Source organism: Mixophyes fleayi, chromosome 11 (assembly GCF_038048845.1).
Source record: "Mixophyes fleayi isolate aMixFle1 chromosome 11, aMixFle1.hap1, whole genome shotgun sequence".
Lineage (NCBI taxonomy): Eukaryota > Metazoa > Chordata > Amphibia > Anura > Limnodynastidae > Mixophyes > Mixophyes fleayi.
The window spans coordinates 85298255-85317795 of NC_134412.1; the positions used below are offsets into that span (position 1 = coordinate 85298255).

General features: G+C 43.1%; 1 protein-coding gene across 3 annotated transcripts in view; it reads left to right on the forward strand.

Moving 5' to 3' along the window:
* Positions 1-19541, forward strand: part of LOC142106977 (espin-like) — a 128822-nt gene that overhangs the window by 86939 nt on the left and 22342 nt on the right. For 2 of the 3 annotated variants that reach the window (XM_075190065.1, XM_075190066.1), the window contains exons 8-10: positions 11937-12098; positions 12989-13181; positions 18816-18842. In XM_075190065.1, the coding sequence (XP_075046166.1) occupies positions 11937-12098; positions 12989-13181; positions 18816-18842 (382 nt within the window). The remainder of the gene's footprint in view (positions 1-11936; positions 12099-12988; positions 13182-18815; positions 18843-19541) is intronic. The other variant, XM_075190067.1, reaches the window with a different exon arrangement.

The window sequence follows — 19541 nt, forward strand, 5'->3', positions numbered from 1 at the left end:
ATGGGTATGTCATGTGACCTCCCTGCACTGTGCACTCATTCCTCCTCCTGTGGGTATGTCATGTGACCTCCCTGCACTGTGCACTCCCTCCTCCTCCTGCGGGTATGTCATGTGACCTCCCTGCACTGTGCACTCCTCCTCCTCTGGGTATGTCATGTGACCTCCTCCTGCGGTTATGTCATGTGACCTCCCTGCACTGTGCACTCCCTCCTCCTCCTGCGGGTATGTCATGTGACCTCCCTGCACTGTGCACTCCCTCCTCCTCCTGCTGGTATGTCATGTGACCTCCCTGCACTGTGCACTCCCTCCTCCTCCTGCGGGTATGTCATGTGACCTCCCTGGACTGTGCACTCCCTCCTCCTCCTGCTGGTATGTCATGTGACCTCCCTGCACTGTGCACTCCTCCTCCTCCTCTGGGTATGTCATGTGACCTCCTCCTGCGGTTATGTCATGTGACCTCCCTGCACTGTGCACTCCCTCCTCCTCCTGCGGGTATGTCATGTGACCTCCCTCCTCCTCCTGCTGGTATGTCATGTGACCTCCTCCTGCGGTTATGTCATGTGACCTCCCTGCACTGTGCACTCCCTCCTCCTCCTGCGGGTATGTCATGTGACCTCCCTGCACTGTGCACTCCCTCCTCCTCCTGCTGGTATGTCATGTGACCTCCCTGCACTGTGCACTCCCTCCTCCTCCTGCGGGTATGTCATGTGACCTCCCTGCACTGTGCACTCCCTCCTCCTCCTGCTGGTATGTCATGTGACCTCCCTGCACTGTGCACTCCTCCTCCTCTGGGTATGTCATGTGACCTCCTCCTGCGGGTATGTCATGTGACCTCCTTGCACTGTGCACTCCTCCTCCTCTGGGTATGTCATGTGACCTCACTGCACTGTGCACTCCCTCCTCATCCGAGTATGTCATGTGACCCCCCTGTGCGGTGCAGATGAGGTCACGTGACGTGCAAGTCGGCTGCACTCCAGGAACTGCCGGCTGGGAGGGGGGGGTGTAGGTTGGCGAACTACTGCCGGGCGCGGGCCGCGTGTTGCCCATCTCAGTTATAGAATGTACAATGGTTGCTATGGACACCACACTTCTACTTACTGTGATAAATCTACCGCCAAGTTGCGTCATTTGTACAAACCTCTAAGATGAAATTTAGTATATAAATGTTGCAGCTGATGCAACTACAGTCTATAAAGAGCTTTTATCACTCACTACATCCAGGAAAGAATAGACAAATCATAACAGAACAATACTAGATGATTAAGCAACATTGTGCCTCCATCCATACTTATATCACTGTAATCATACATGTATCTGCGTGATGTTTAGCAACAGTAAGATGTCCCTACGACTCAGGTCCTGATTTTCCCAGGACCGTTTGCCTGGCAAATAGTGAGTAAAACATTTTGCTGAGGTATTTTTATTGACCTCAATAAAATCATATCACTATTTTACAGTGTGTAGCTGCCAATATGACTCTCACAGAGCTGCGACTGCTCCACTCCCTATCATTGCAGATTCTGGCGATAACAGATATATTTATAATTGCAATATGTCTCCTCTTTGTACTCGCACTATGTCATTTCTTAGAGGGTATAGTGCATTATGTGCTTTTATTCATACTTGCCTATTGTGGGCAATTTTTTCCCGGGAGAGGGGCGTTGTGGGAGGTTGTGGCCCCACCCCCGCAATGGAAATGTCGTTTTGGGGCCTAAATGACGCGATTCACCTCGAATCGCGTCATTTTGGGACGACAGTAGCAGGATGCGGGAGATTTGCCAGCTCTCCCGGAAGTCCCTGAGACTGACCCGAATTTCGGGAGTCTCCCGGACAATCCGGGAGAGTTGGCAAGTATGCTTTTATTATATGTGAAACATATTTGCTGTTCTCCATCCCCAGGGGCAGGCCAGGGGCCATCTGCCCCCCTTCCCCTACAGGCTAGTCCCATAGTGGGCTACCTTGGCCTGGGTCATCTACATTTTTTTCCATTTAATATGTTCCTAATAGGCTGTTGAGTCCAGTATTGCCCCCCGGGCTAAAACTTGCCTGCCCTCCCCTGTCTATCCCCCAAGTGGAATTTCAGAAACAAAGGCTTCCTTTTCCTCACACAACATATTACATTAATCGGATGTTTGCCTTGTCAATTTAACTGTTTAGCAGACAACTCTAAACACTAGAGAATTAACTATTTACGTGCAGTACAAAAGCTGCAGAATGAATGCTAAGTCCCTAATTAGAGTGTGCTAGAATGCCTCACTTTTTAAACCCCCCCGTGTCCTGCATGTCGTCGGTATAATTATTTACAATACTTCTAGTTGATCTGCATACACTACCTATCTCCTTCAGTAGGTAGATCATTTATTACTGTATTTTTTGCATAGAGAGGTAAAATCCCTGACTCTCTGATTGGCTGGAGCCCGGCAAGTGATGTCACGTCAGTGTGATCTGATAGGTGCAGGCTTATGTAATTCATTAGAGAGTTAATGTAATTTGAGAGGCTGGATAGAGTGAAACAGGTGTGCTGGAGAGAGGTGTCGGGTAACTCTTGTCACAGACCGGGCAGGGTTTTTTTTTTCGTGACTTCAAGCCAAGGTAGGCACAAAGGTAAGATGATTTTTATTTTTATTTTTCTAAATTGTATTTATTTTCTTACTTTCTATTATTGCAATGTACAAACACGTTGCTGTTAATTTGTTGGGTGCAGTTTAAGAGCGTCAACTTTATGGGCAATGAATGTACCTTTAAAAGCATTTGTTGAACAGCTGGTTTAGGAAAGAGGATGCCTATTACTTTTATAGGTGTCATAAACTGCAAAATAGTATATAAAATGTTATATGTATCTTTTTTTGTTTGTTTTTTATATATAGTTTGTGTGTGTGTGTGTGTGTGTGTGTGTATATAGTGTTTGTGCGCTGTGTTATATTGTGTCTCGAGATCATATACAGATAATACCTTGAACTGATAAGAAAAGCAGGACGTCTGGTAGATTATTTTCTATACCGTAACAATCTTCTGTGTACTGTTGGCAGAAAAGGAGATATTATTTTCATAATAAATAATAGTTTTAAGAAATTAGAGACCATTCTCCTATACATGTATATTATTTTAGTACTGTGAGCCTTGTAATTTATTATAATTTTGCAGCCAGTGTTCTGTTATAACTTTACGAATGGTCCTTTTTATGCAAAAATGTATATGAATGGTTCATCTTGTAACAGTGTATTAGATTACATTTTTAATGATTACGGTTTACAGATAATTGTGAAAATATACCCTCAATTGGCTTCGTACTGTTTAGGGTATGATCTCCATAAATGCTCACAATTGCAAGTATTCCTTCTTTTAAATAAAACAGTGGTTTTGTTATATTTGTAGTTTTAGGGGATATGATGGCAGTTTTCTATGTATTGTGTTTAGCAATTAAACTAACAGATGTAAGTTTGTGGTATGAAAATAGAATCTTGGTCATTGACCATTTCATTTGGATGGATTGTCTTTTTTTTTCCGTAGATAATGCATTAAAAATTGAGGTTTACAGTGTTTGCAAAATGTATTTTAGCGCTGATATATAGAGGGGGAAACATCGTCATAGCTTTTTTGGAGAAACATGGAAGTAAATACTTGAGGTTTTTTTACCTCTGTTTTAAATAAATGTTTTGTTTTTTTCATATAAAACAGTATATACTATATATTATAAGTCACGTGCCCACAGGCCTTAACCATTATGTGATTTGACCACATCGTTATCATGGAAATAGGGAGAGGGGAATTAGCCTTGTAGGGCCACAACTTGCCTTGTTGACCAGCCCTATTCTAGACTAATGTTCGGTGCACCATTCGGTATGTCTTTCCCGGAGAATTCTATTTATTGACGCACTAAAGACAATGCTGTACAATGCGTAAACGTTTTGAAACCACCCATAATTAGGAGGACAGATAAAGGAACGGGTGCCTGTCTTTTTAAATGCTTCAAAAGTCCTTGAGACTTTCTACATAGATTAAACCCAACTCACTCACAAAATAAACAGTCATTTGCCACTATAAAATTTATAGTATGTTCGCCCAAAGTCTGTTGACCGCTTATGACACCTCTCATGTCTATAAGTCGCTTGTTGCATTTCCAAAAATACAAGAGATAAAAAGGGCGGACTGGCCACTATCTGTTTTGTATGTAACAGTCACTAGTTAGATTTTTTTTCTTTTCTATTAATAATAAAATATAATTGCTCTTTAGAGAGAATCCTGTTCAATTGTGTACATATTTTTAAATTGTTTTTAGACAAATATAAGCTCAGGTAGAAATGTTTTAATGGATGCTGGATGAAGTTGACATTAACCAGCAAGGGCTATTTTTCTAGCTTGTTGTATTTCACGCGGTGCCCATATATTTTTCGTGAAACGCTTTTGAAGTCCTCGGTGAACTTGGGGCTGCGAAAAAAAAAAAAATTGAAGGGGAAACTTGGCCCAAAGACGGTGTGTCTAGACAGTCTGTTGTCGGGTGTTTTATAAAAGGTGAATTGACTTTTTCCTAAATACACTATTGATTTGTGGTTACCATTGAACCCACAAAAAAATGGCACCACTGTTTGTAGGTGAAGGTGATTCTATGACATCCTAAAGTTACTGTGTAAGATTTGAACACACATCCTTTGGAAAACATTCATCCTGTCGGACGTAATTACCTCTTATTCAGTATCCGCATTATTTTCAGTTAATACTCTGTTACCCTAAGCCCTGCCTTAAGATATTATTGGCTAATTAGTTACACAACGTTGTGCACAAAACTGACATGGTTATAAACATGAAGATAAACCTCTTTTGGTACAGTAATCAGGGGGGAAAAAATCCAGTTCTTCTCGTCTTAGCCGCGTTCATAAGTCGGCAAAATATGCAAAAAGTAGGTTTTACATGCCTGCCAGAAGGTCTCATTTACTTAACTCAACAAATGCGCTCAGCGTGTTATTTACTTAGAAGAGCCTAATTTATTGTTTAGCACACATACCTCTTTAAGCTGTTAACTGTGTCAGTGCTGGCTATAATGGCAGTGCACATTCAAGAACTCGGCTTCATATACGCCTAGACTAGGACTTTAATGGGGTTGTCAACTTCTGGCTGGTAACTTTAGCTTCTTGGCTTCTAAGTACCCCCTGACAGCTTTTATTAAATACATTGCTTTGGCTTTCCAGCTTGCTGCAATAATTTCCAGCCATCATCATCATCACCATTTATTTATATAGCGCCACTGATTCCGCAGCGCTGTACAAAGAACTCATTCACATCAGTCCCTGCCCCATTGGAGCTTACAGTCTAAATTCCCTAACATACATACACAAAAAGAGAGACTAGGGTCAATTTTGATAGGAGCCAATTAACCTACCAGTATGTTTTTGGAGTGTGGGAGGAAACCGGAGCACCCGGAGGAAACCCACGCAAACACAGGAAGAACATACAAACTCCACACAGATAAGGCCATGGACGGGAATTAAACTCATAACCACAGCGCTGTGAGGCAGAAGTGCTAACCACTTAGCCACTGTGCTGCCCAGCCATGTATTTATATCATCATTCAGAGTAATATGTTTCCATTGTCCCATTGGGCTTTCTGCATTAGAAACCTTTTGGATCCAGAGAGCATTTCTGTGTTTTAGCCCAGGGAAACATAAATGGACAACTGCCTTATGATGTAAAACATGGCCGAAGCACACGGAAGGTAGGTAGACAGGAAAGGTGATCTATTTAGTAAAAATCACAGGATGGCATGAGCAAGCCTATAAAATGATGTTGAATGAAAGTTGATGTCTCCTTTTTAAAGCGGTCTATACGCGGAGCTATTTGGGCAGCCAAGCAACCAGCCATCCTAATCAATGCCTGATGTTGATTGGGACTGCCTGGATATTCAGTTGGCCATTGATAGAGATCTGGCAGTCGGTGTGGTCTTAATAGTAGAGGCTTACTCCCACCGATGGTATGTTGTCTACACTCCGATCACTTATCTTGGTAGGGATCATTGGTCCCAGTAGAAAGTGTCCAAACAGTGGTACACCATGTCGTAGACTGATATAAGCAGTCCGTTTCATGCCATGGCTGCCAAGAGACTTAATAGACGTCACTCTCGTGAATGTTGGCTCAGTTTACAAAATTGCTGCCTGGACAGTGTTGAGTTGATGGATACACTTTAGAGATCTACCACAGTGATTGGAAGAATTTTTATTTTTATTTTTATCCCTCTAAAATGTCCACTTCAATTATTCTCATTGAAATGTTCATCATTAGAGACTTAAGGGGTTAGTTACAATTCTATCCAGTTTAGCTATACACGTGAACGGCCAGATTGCACAGACCAGATCATTGAGAGAAGATAAACCGATCACAAAGGCACAAGTTTTCCTGTTGACCAACAACTACACAGGCCAATATGTTCAGCATGGTGGTTCCATTTTTTTTTGTTCCTCTAGGGCAGTTTAGCATTAACCCCTGAGCTTGACGGCGTCCCATCTGTTAGGAGGAGTGTGCACACTTATTCCCCCGCTCTGGAAGGAAGGTCATTTTGCCCCCCTCAGCTAGGCTTTTGTGGGTTCTACACAACTCCAGCCTGAATGCCTTCATTGAGTGACCAGGATTTACCTTACCGCTTGCTAAACAAACACAAAAACCAAATTGGCAGATGCGCAGAACAGCACGGTCAAATATGGGTGTGAGAATTGACTATTTACATATACAAAAGCTATTACCATGATATGGACATAGCACGTCTCTTCTGGCGGTGGAATTTGAGAGCGCTGGCATGTATTCTACTATCCCTGTTGGTTATGGCTACACAGTAATGGCAGAAATAGGCAATGTAGAGGCCATTTGACCATCACTGGTGGCACCTCTGACCCATTTATTTAATTATATATTAGCAGATTATATAATTGCATCATATACAGGCCCTTATAGTATCTACGAGTTATCTGATGCAGTTCTCGTAAGATGTAAATTGCTATCTGCCGGTTTTCGGTTAAGAATTAGCTTCTCTGTTCTCCTTGTGTTGGGGATCTCAACAAGCCAGTATTAGCCAACATTCCATAATCCGTTCACAATGAAGGGGCCTTTGATCAATGAATATCACCCCCCAATCTGCCCAAACCATGTTTGATCTGACCAAACCATACACATTTCAGGTGAGGCTGTGCCCCAATCAGGACTGTCCTGGGGGGATTGTCACTGATGGATTGTATGATATAATTTAGAGGGTTATTAGCAGAAAACCTTTTAAACTTTTTTGTTAACCTTTTTATGTTTTTACGTAGTCTTATTCCCTCACTTTCCGCCACTGTGCATCACCCGTGTCCTGAAGTAGAGGACATGTCCATGGTTTCATTCATGAAACTTTTTGTAGGACACATCCTTCATAGCTCCGCTACCAGTGGCGGATCCGGGGGGGCGATCGGGGCGATCGCCCCCCCTACCAGAGGCTTGTAATGACAGTATGCTGCCCGGCTGCTCTGATTGTGTTTTAAACACAATCAGAGCAGCGGGACAGCACACTTTCACTGCTGAACGGACCTGCACATACTGTGCAGCCGCCGGCAGCCTTAGAACACAGAAAGGGGCGGGGCCTAAATAACCCCCCCTAAAATCGCCACGGGTAGGGCAAATGTCTGGGTCCGCCCCTGTCCGCTACTGAATACATCCGCCAACAATCTGTGCCAATGGTATCTATCAGAAGTTCCTCTTTCACAGAACATTTTTCATATCTGTAATTTACTTATCTCTAGAAATCTGCAGAACATTGTTCTTTTCCATCTACCCACGGACACGTATAACTTCATATATTTGGCTGCAGTTGTGCATTTAAAAACTAAGAATAGCCTAGAAATGTTATTTAATTCTTGAAATTCTTTAATTTGGTAGAGAGCTAAGTTTCTCCAGAGACCTTATTAGAGGAACTCTTATGGCTTATTTACGGCACTGGATAAAGTGGATAAAAATGTGTTTTATATGCAGAGGTTTTGTACTTAAAAGAGCTAAGATTGTGTTTAACAGATCTCACAGAGAAACAATGGCCTTCCTCCTCTGACCTTATCATACAGTGCCTATGTTTTACTCATACTAGCCAACTTTTCCTCGTTGGCTTCAGGGAGATCCCAGGGGAGGTGGGCGTGCGGGATGGGGCTTGACAAATCACATTTGGTCCCGCCCCTTAAACGATTGTCATAATTTTGGCCAATTACAGCAGGGAGTGGGGCTAAAATGTCACAATATTTGCACAATTAAGCCCCGCCCCCATCACTTATCTATTGCAGGGGCGAGAACTGGGAGGTTATCCTTCTCTCCCGGGAGCCCAGCAGGTCTCCCAGAAATGCGGGAGTATCCCGGAGAGTAGGCAACTATGCGTTAAAGAAAAGCAGCTAATGAATCTCTAGAGACTGAAGTGTCTCTTACATTTCTGTCTCCATTACTGAAGACATGCTGTCTTACCTGTCAGTCTTTGATTAAATCTTGGTCTCTATGAAAATGGCCACCTCCATAGGCATCAATACATGGACATAGGACACAATTTCTGAACTGTGTCATCATGCCACAGATGGCGAAGCCAATCACGTCTTGTACTGGCTCAGCATCAGGGAGAATTCCAGACTCTTCAGGGAGTGAGGGAGATCACCCCTATTTCAGGGAGTCTCCCTGACATTCAGGGAGAGTTGGCAAGTATGGTTTTACTGTACATTAGAACCTGGATGGGGAATACTTCTGTTCACATTGTTATTAGTCTGTAACCTCTGTGCTCTACATGCAAAGAGTAGATCAACAAAAGCTAGGCCTGTATAATGTTTGAATGCAACGCGCTGATTATATTTTGTTGGCAACTTGTTTGTCCCTCCATGGTTCCTGTAGCCCAGTGTTGGCTAACCTGTGACACTCCAGGTGTTGTGAAACTACAAGTCCCAGCATGCTTTGCCAATATATAGCAGCTTATTGCTGGAAGGGTATGCTGGGACTTGTAGTTTCACAACACCTGGAGTGTCACAGATTAGCCAGCACTGCTGTAGCCTGTAAACTCTGGTATTTGAGCCTTTAGGGCTCCCTTAGTTTGATGTTGTACATAGACTTTTTTTGTTTGCCAACAGTTGCTATATTATAGACCTGACTCCCAACCACCCTGATTTTAGGGCTCTGTCCCACCATCCCGATCAGGTGGAGGTGAAGTGGGAGCAGTGGTGAATGCTGGACCAATGAAGGGATTTGGAGGGGAGGAGTGAACGGTGCATCATAGCACTTCGAAAGCGCTGGGCATGCCCCTGGGGTGTGGCCACGTATCCATCTGGGCTGTGACCACGCCCCCGTCAGGACATGCCACATCCCTATAGTGCAATGGCCACACCCCTTGTCCCAATGCTGCCTACCTAAATGTTGATAAGTCTTTATGGATATACGGAACAGGTGCTAGCAGCAGCAACAGAGGGGTGTTAGAGGCGACCTACCACTTATGAAGCCCTAGACACGTCTCCTGATTCAGAAAAGTTAAATGTTGGGAGGTGCGCAAATACACAGCCTATTGCTGCAGCAATACCTTGAATCCTTGCAGGCGGGGTTTATTTCATGTGGGTGTGGCTTTTATATCCTATGAAATATATAAAACATTATGGGGCGTATTCAATTGTTTGCCGTGACCGCCGAAAAACGAGCGCGTTAAAACTATTACCGTTTACACGGTAATTACTCGCTCAATTTCAGCTCGCAGCTCCCTGAGCAGCGAGCTGAAACTGAGCGAGTAAATTACCGTATGAACGGTAATTACGCGCAATATTACCGTATAAACGGTAATAGTTTTCGAGCGCTCGTTTTTCGGCGGTCACGAAAAACAATTGAATACGCCCCTATGTTAGAGAACTATTATTTAATACAACCCTTTCCCGCCCCTCTGACTAGTAGTCAAAGTAGAGACTATTCTAATGACTGATATAATTCTGTTGATCTCTATTCAATACAGATCATTCTAATTACCAATATACTATACAGGAAGAATTCTAGTAGCCAATATACAGTACACGGCGCATTCTAATGACCAATATACAATACACAGAACATTCTAATGACCAATATACAATACACAGAGCATTCTAATGACCAATATACTATACACAGAGCATTCTAATGACCAATATACTATACAGTAAGAATTCTAGTAGACAATATACAAAACACAGGATTCTAATGACCAATATATAATACACAGAACATTCTAGTGTTATATGCCATCAATCAGCCTATACTGCAATCCTCATAATCAATTAGGAAGACATTTTATATTCAAAAACACCAATGATTTAAGTATACTTTACCCAGAACCAAATGGCCTGTATCTTACCTAATTCCTTTTGATAAAACTTGCTTGGTAGAAGACCTCACTCCCGGTGCAGCGGACGGTGATATAGTTATGAGTTTGATGTTCGGCTTGATCATTATATGCATAGCGCTGTCTCGATTCAGTCTGCACACACAGGATTATACTGTAACATACAAATAATAATGTAGAGATGACAACACTGTTGTACTCCATTCATATCGATGACCTTAGAGAGAGGAAACAGATTAGGGCAGAAAGCAGACCCCAGATCCCGGGTGACTTTACCCATACTTGACTACGCTCCTGGAATTTCCAGGAGGCTCCTGACATTTGGTGTGCTTTGTGAGGCCAAGATGATATGATTCATGGTACCCCGCCTCTCTCCACACTCCAACTTCACCTCCCTACCCTAATTATAGCATACTTGCCAACTCCCGGAAACTTGCTTCCGGGAGTTGGGGGCGTGACTGGAGGGCGGGAGGGGGCCATTTTGGCCCCGCCCCCGCAAAACCGTGCTGTGCGTCGCGGGGGGCGGGACCAAAAATGACGCAATTGACCTCGCCCCGCCCTCTCCAGCCCTCCAAAATGGCGTGATTCACAGAGAATCGCGGCAAATGACGCGATTATCGGTGCAATCTTGGATCCGGGAGAAATGCCAGCTCGCCCGGGAGACTGACCCGAATTTCGGGAGTCTCCCAGACTTTCCGGGAGAGTTGGCAAGTATGAATTATAGTGAATATGGTCAGATAGCCAGTACAGCTCACCAGGTAACCTACATCCGCTGGTACCATAAGGTTTGACCTGAACTTGGGACAAAAAGGCAACAACTAGGCGGAAAGGAATGTTGATATAAATGGCATACTGTACTTTACAATTGTAAATGATTTATAAACATAAAATGAAATAAGAATATTTTCATTATCACATTATGTCACTGCCCCTGTCACATGCACCATGTCCTCACTGACACATCACTCATCTCCTGATATACTCTGTGCTGCTGGGGGACCCTGCTCCTTCCACTATATAACTCAGTCTGTGGCTTCCTGCTGCCTCCATTCCCCTCCTCACATCATATCACTGCCCCTGTCACATGCAGCCCTGTCCTAACTGACACATCACTCATCTCCTGATATACTCTGTGCTGCTGGGGGACCCTGCTCCTTCCACTATACAACTCTGTCTGTGGCTTCCTGCTCCCTCCATTCCCCTCCTCACATGATGTCACTGCCCCTATCACATGCAGCCCTGTCCTCACTCAACACAATCACACAAGATTATCTAACTCATCTTGTAATATAATCTGTGCTGAATGTTCTGATGATCTGTTTGGCTACAGGTTATTCTGCGCCCACAAAACTGAGGACATCCAGAATGAGCAAAAGATGAATACAAAGACATGCCGAAACCCCTAGCCTTAATTTGTCTTTTATGAAAATAAACAAAAAAACTAGTTAACTTGATCTAAATGTGTTTTCTGTGTCTTCATCTCTTATATCCCATGGGGAAATGTGTATTGTTAACTGTATTAAGGCACTTTCTCACTAACCACCTAGTATTTACTCTGCTTTTTATTCATATTCTCTTGTTCCTTATACTCCTGTAGTTGGTTTCACGTGAAAACAGTCCAGAGGGGCTTCGAAGGGCTGACTCTTGCCGGAAGTCAAGAAACTTCAAAAAACAGCCCAGCACGGGGGATTATTATAAATACTTAGGACAGAACACGACGGAATCATCGGAGATTAGAAAGATGGCACACAGCGAGGAGGTAAGTCTGTCCTCTTTACAGAGCGCTCTATGAAAGCGGTAGAATCGGGTGGAGGTGAATTCCGTGATGAATTTGGAATGTAAACTGCTGTGAATTGAGGTTGTTGGTGTCTGTTCTTCATATATAGATAGGGCAGCACGGTGGCTCAGTGGTCAGCACTTCTGCCTCATAGCGCTGGGGTCATGATTTCAATTCCCGACCATGGCCTTATCTGTGTGAAGTTTGTATGTTCTCTCCGTGTTTGCGTGGGTTTCCTCTGGGTACTCCGGTTTCCTCCCACACTCCAAAAACATAGTGACTGCTTAATTGGCTGCTATTAAAATTGACCCTAGTCTCTCTCTCGCTCTCTCTCTCTGTCTGTGTCTGTGTGTGTGTGTGTGTGTGTGTGTGTGTGTGTGTTAGGGAATTTAGACTGGAAGCCCCAATGGGACAGGGACTGATGTGAGTGAGTTCTCTGTACAGCGCTGCGGAATCAGTGGCGCTATATAAATAAATGGTGATGATGATGATATAGAGCCCCACTAACTGAGAATAGAGGTGTTCATTCCTAACAGGATTATTTATTTTTATTACTCTCCTTTAAGCAAAACAATTAAAGCCACTTATATCCGTAACGCCACAAAGTTTAATGATAACGGTGCAGCTCTATACCTTATTTTTCATATCACGCTGTCACTAGGAGAAACGCTGTATTATTTAAAAGCTGCATCGCTAACATTATAGGTGAGATGGGAACCTGCTCAATTCTAGGCTTTCCCCTTTCCCAAAATTTGTATTACAGTCGTGTCACTGTTACATTGGTGCATTCAAAAATGAAAGTTCAATTTCAGTTTGGTAACAACGGTCAATCAGCCCAAAAAACATGGGTGACATCCTCTCTCTCTCTTAAGGGATCGCATCTCTCTAATGAAAGTGTGCACAACGGTACCGCGTCCGACAAGAAACCGCTGGGAAATATCCCACCCCCCCCAATCCCTCCACCGCTCCCGGAGAACCTGTGTTACCCACCACCGCCTCCTCCGCTGCCAACAGAGGCCTCCGTCTCCAGCTCCATGCAACGCCGATCTTCCAACTCTACTGGGAGTAAGTTTTTTTGGGATTCACTTTTGTCTTTTCAGTTGTGATGATGTCAATAATCCAACCACCCACCATAAATAGTTTTTCTTTAACATTTAAAGGGGTCGTCTCCTTTCGGTTGACTTTAATTGACTGGTTTGTGTATGCACGGTTACAATTTTTGCTAAAAAAATTTGATTTTTCTTTCTGATGATAATCTCTGGGCTTTTCAGCAAATATGTATATATTCTTTTCAATGGGAAAATGACACCTCACCTTGCTGCTGTGTTCTCTTCATTGGATACAACTGTATCCAGAAAGCAGCTTGCTTTCATATCCATGAGCAATGAAAGGACACAACTCTGCCAGATGATATAAATGTTGCTGAAAAACACGAAGGAGAAGCCATGCATACAGCAAAAATGAACATGGGTTATTAGCTGAGCAAATGAAGAACGTAGATTCGGGTGTCTTAAACGTTCTAGAAAGTATAAGGCGCAACAGAATCCGCAGCACAGTACAAACAATGAATTATGAACAGAACAAAATGCAAATAAGTAAAGGGCAAGAGAAACAATATAATCAGTAAAAATAAATTCAAGCTTAGATAATAGAGAAAGTAACTACATTAGAAGATACAAGCACATCCAAGGACACCTTACACAAAGGACGAGAAGATAGAGAGGGCCAAGCTTGTGAGCGTTCACTTTCAAGAGACGCGAGCAAGCAAGCGGAGACTGGGGGTGGAGGGAAAGAGAAGGTGGAGCGAGGGATGGAGTTGTTTAGGATGGGATGTGGAAGCACATAGGAAGGGGAAGGTGGAGCGTGAGGAGGGCGTTGCCTTAGGCTGGAGCGGTGTTCACAAGCATGAAACTGTGAATTTAGACGGAGCGTTTAGAAGATGGGAGGCATAGGCAAACCGAGGGCGGGGGGTTTCTAGTGCTTGGAAACCCCCCTCTAAGCCTGGGGCACTGTATAATTGAGGTGGCTGGACCCTGCTTCCACTTCACACAGCTCTGCTTGAAAAGAGAGAGCTGCGTGCACCTAACAGTAGTGCACGCAGCATTGCCCATGTATATTATGGGGATAGGGAGAGTTGGAGAGCAGACAAGCACTGTCTTAAATTATAGCCACGCCCCCATGCATGCTGGTCACGCCCACTGGCAGTGTGGTGTGGAAACCCTACTCCACAAATCCTGCGTTTGCCCCTGGAAGGTTGAGGGAGAGTATGATCAGACAGGGCAGAGATCTGTACTATGTCCATGAATAAGCTTTGCTAGCAATTGTTCAGTTTTTATTATTGCTGTCAACAAACTGGGTATTTTAGTGCACTATAAAACACGATTAGTGTTTAGTAGCATTTCTAGATGTTTTTTCCTATACTATTAAATTATCAATTATAACTCCCTTGGCGCTTGAAACAGAGGGGACAGTGGGTAATGGCAAAAACGGATTTATTGGAGGCAGTAAAACAGGTAACAACCCTACAGTGTACTTTACACTGACATAATAATTTAGAAAAGGCACATAAACATTTTATATACCGTGAGAGCAGGCAAACAATGTCCGTATAAAGTCCTGATAGATCCACATGGACCATAAATACCACGGTTCTCTGGTAGGGCTAATAATAGTCCACTATAACACCAAAGAAGCAAATGTAGTCAGTCCTGTGCAGAAAGGCAAATGCACACTTCTCCTTTGGGTCTGTCAGCCGACAGTAAGTTCCAGTGGAGAGAGCTTGAAACGGACTTTGTAATAAAGGACTTACCCTTGAATATTTAGGGCCAGTATTGTCCTCTGAGCTTCCTGCTTGATGCCAAGAAAAAACAATGCAATGAGCACAGTAATGCTGGTTCGCTGGAGAGCGATGTAACAACCCGGAAGTAGCGGGCAATCTCGTAGTCGGCAGAGTTGCGCATGCGTGACCGGATCCGTTCGCTATCCACAGCGGCAGTAAGGGTCAGTTTGTGTAGCCCTTGAAGGGCGAGAGCTGGTCGACCCAACGCGTTTCGCACTAGGCTTCTTCAGGGATCAATAGTGTACTGCAGGCCACAGCTGGAGTTTAAATATATGGATCCGGTCACGCATGCGCAACTCTGCCGACTACGAGATTGCCCGCTACTTTCGGGTTGTTACATCGCTCTCCAGCGCACCGGCATTACTGTGCTCATTGCATTGTTTTTTCTTGGCATCAAGCAGGAAGCTCAGAGGACAATACTGGCCCTAAATATTCAAGGGTAAGTCCTTTATTACAAAGTCCGTTTCAAGCTCTCTCCACTGGAACTTACTGTCGGCTGACAGACCCAAAGGAGAAGTGTGCATTTGCCTTTCTGCACAGGACTGACTACATTTGCTTCTTTGGTGTTATAGTGGACTATTAGTAGCCCTACCAGAGAACCGTGGTATTTATGGTCCATGTGGATCTATCAGGACTTTATACGGACATTGTTTGCCTGCTCTCACGGTGTATAAAATGCTTATGTGCCTTTTATAAATTATTATGTCAGTGTAAAGTACACTGTAGGGTTGTTACCCGTTTTACTGCCTCCAATAAATCCGTTTTTGCTATTACCCACTGTCCCCTCTGTTTCAAGCGCCAAGGGAGTTATAATTGATAATTTATTCCTACTTTAGGGTTGAGCTATCCCTACCATCCCCCTACTCCCAGGTGGCTGCTCATCCACTGATACGTTACAATAGGGAGCGCTGAACAATTTATTTCCACAATTTTTCCTATACTATTATCTGTTTAAATAAGCACCCAATGAACACGACCGTTTTGTATTAGATAAATTCCCTTATTGGCTTGTGCTGAAAATGTGGATTAAAAAACAAATATTATTTTGTGTTCTTAATAGATCTGATTAACAAAAAACAAGAGCTCCTAGATTTCTCCCAGAATGCATTTCTTTACTGGGTTAGATGGCATTAGCAGAGGAGCAAAAATTTGCATTGGTCGAGACAGGCACAGTGGGGGGAGGGGCGTTACTTGCCGAAGCTCATCGATTGGTCTACTATCGCGGAACAGTGCAAAAACAAAATTTGATTTTGCAGAGCAAATTTATTGAACATGAGAAATAGGTGTGGAGTGGTTGCAAGTTTAGGGGAGTCCCTTGCTGTTCGGAGGGGTGCATATAACCAAATTCACTCCACGAAAACCTTTTAATTTTGCACCAACTCTGATATGGAAAGAATAATTCAATAACAGGGGTGGTGCTATTTGATGTGACGTTGATTATTTTGCACTGTGTGCGTCTTCATAACTATGTGTGTTTTCTCGAATATATTGTACATGTGTTGGCTTGCTGATTCTTATATAAAATATGTGCATGGAAGTTAGAAGAAGAGAACTTTAGAAAGAAATTGAAAAACACCAAGGACAGAAGTTTCCACATCCCAGACATCAGTAATGAATCATTTATAAAGGTAGACCACATGTATTGCAAGTAGGCAGGGATACAATGAGAGGGGGTGTGGTCTGTCTGTGTAGCGGGAGGAGCCATCCACCTGGTGTGGACATGGCCCTTTTTGTGGCTATGGAACGGGCTCCAAGAAGTTGCTGTACCGTGACTCCAAATGTATTTTGGCAGCCCTGTAAGTCGGCTGAGTCTCTTCCCCAGGAGAGACCCCCTTATATCTGAAGCTGGACCCTCCACCGCCCTCTAGGTTTCCCTCAGCCTCCTACAAGTTGTCCATAGATCTTCCACCAACTTTATGGGAGAGTTATATGTTCTTCCAGCCCTTATCTTGGTATGAAGGGTAGCTTAAAGAAATAAAGACTTTTTGTGTCCCCCCGTGACTAAGAAAATAACTTAATGAGAGACAATGATGCTTTGGGGCCTATTTAGGAAGCCCTATTCCAGGCTTGGCTAACCTGTGGCTCGCCAGGTGTTGTGAAACTACAAGTCCCAGCATATCCTTCCAGCAATAAGCTGCTATATATTGGCAAAGCATGCTGGGGCTTGTAGTTTCACAACACCTGGAGTGTCACAGGTTAGCCAAGCCTGGTCTATACCATGCTGAAACGGTCTTTTCCGTATGATTTAGGCATTTTTAAGTAAAGGGGCCATTTAAGAAAAATTCTAATACTCAACAGGGTTTGCGGTGTGGGCAATTTTATCAAACTCCGAAAAGCTTTGCAAATGGCAATTGTATACGTGATATGACATATCGAGGTAGCACAGGGGTATACAGTACATCATATCGTAGAAGGTTAGTCATACAGATCTATTTAAATGACTTCAAAATATTGATATACTAATGTAACTATTATTGTTTTATTATTGTTACAATATTTATCTATGCAGTGGTTTGGTATAGTGTATGTTATCTATTGTAGCTCATTTTTACCTGCCAATTTTACAGTATTTGGCTATGAATAGAAGCACCAGGAATATTATATACACAAATAATCAGTAATTCAATCACCAGCGTCACTGTGTTTTGAACATTTTGTGAAGTCAGTCTAATTAAAACAGAGGTCTATCCTTGCTGTATTGTGCGGCATTCAAAAGATTGCAAAATATGTTATTTTATAGTATGATGAGGTTACAAAGGATCCATTCTGTAGAAAGGTTTAGTTGTCAGCCAAATGTAATTAAGATACATAGGATTTTTTTTTACAAATTACAAAGCGGCTGCTTCATAGCAAAAATGCAGCTTCGGACCCGCCGTGCGCCTCGATTTTGCACAAATGCACCTAAATTTGTGGCGGGTAGTTTAGCGTAGCCTGATGGGCGCCTTTGTGGAGCAGCGGCAGTTTGTACAGGCCAAGCGGGGAGGAGTTGAGCGGAGTGGTAGGCATTCTTAGTAAAATATGGCGTAGACACACCAGTGGGGGCCACGTTTTCAGTTTATGGAGCAAGATTTATGGAATTTGGCTAACTGAGGGGAGAGCGCAAATTTTCAGGGATGTTCCTTGGGTGGAGGGGCGTACAACCATTTCTAATTAGCACAAGGACATGAATTTTGATTGAGTTGTGCTAAAGAGTTTGGACTTTGATGTCAGGGTTATACTTTTGCACAGTAAGGCCGAGAAATGCGCTGGGTGGACCATCCAAGTGCACCGGTGTAAAACCTAGGAGTTTAGCTGAGCGCATCATGTGCACTTCGTAACTACCGCCATAGACAGCAGATGCATCAGTGACCTCTACAGGCTATAAGACGGTACTGCACTAAAAGTAATTCTGTGAAAATCCGTGAGGTCACTAATTCCTAATGAAGTGGTAGCATCCTGTGAACATTGGTTCACCCCACCAAGTGGCTGGAGCCACTTGTTTGTATGTGACAGGTACACTTTAATTTTTTCAGCACCTTAAAATAATCTCATTAGATGATACTATCCCTTTAACGGGGTGTTGACTGCATTCTCTTCCTAAGGCATTTCTTTAAACCTTTTATTATTTATTTATTTTTTAAATGTCTTATTTTCTAACTATTATTTATTCGTTCTCTTTCTTCTTTTTTTCCCTACGCTGTTCCATGTGACTCATTTTTGTCCCCGCCTTTGTCCTCGTCTGTTTCTTTTTAAATCTACTCAATCATCCTTCCCTTAATCTGTTGCGTCCGCTCATCACTGACCTGCATGCCAATTCTGTCTACTTGCATTACCCCGTGTGCATCCTTTGTGTGTGTGTCTCTCTCCTCTCTACCGCCTAGAAGTGAAAGCTCTCAGGCAAAGGAAGAGTAAGTACTTAACCAGCTTTTATTTCGTCTGTTTTGTTCTCCTTTTCTCTGCTTTTATAGGTTAATTTATAGCTCTATATCAATAGCTAGCTAGCTTAGTTTTTATTGGATTAATATTTTGAAGCATGCGCGGCTGAATCTCTCGTAACTGCGTGTTTAGACGAAGGTCTGGAGAGCAAAACCCTGTAATGATCTGTTCAAGATGTGTTCAAAATATTGAAATAAATATGACACCAACAGCACACACTGGAGGAAATTAAATTATAGCTAAATAGAAAACTAAAAAATGGTTTACTTTTGGGGGGGGGGGGGGGTGGGAATATTTAACTTACTTGAAGTCTGTTCATTATTGCAACAATAACTCAAATTATTATTAAAAGTGGTTCCTAACTAAATTTACTTTAAATATGTAACAATTCCACTTCGCTAAGCTATGGCGGAGAGGGGTATAAAGTAAACATGGTGTAGTAATGTCCTTTCTGAGGTAAAAATCACAGTATCCTCTTCTTAAAAAAAAAGGGTGTAAATGAAATGTAAAGGACACCGGTCAGCTGTACGTTGGTGGAGGCAGCCATTATAAGGGAAAATCTTCCCCAGTGATGTCATTAGTTCCTAGAAATATGATAGGCTGCCTTGTCATGAATGTTTGTTTAGCTCACAAAATGGCTACCTCCACCGTGTGCGGGTAACTCTTAGTCT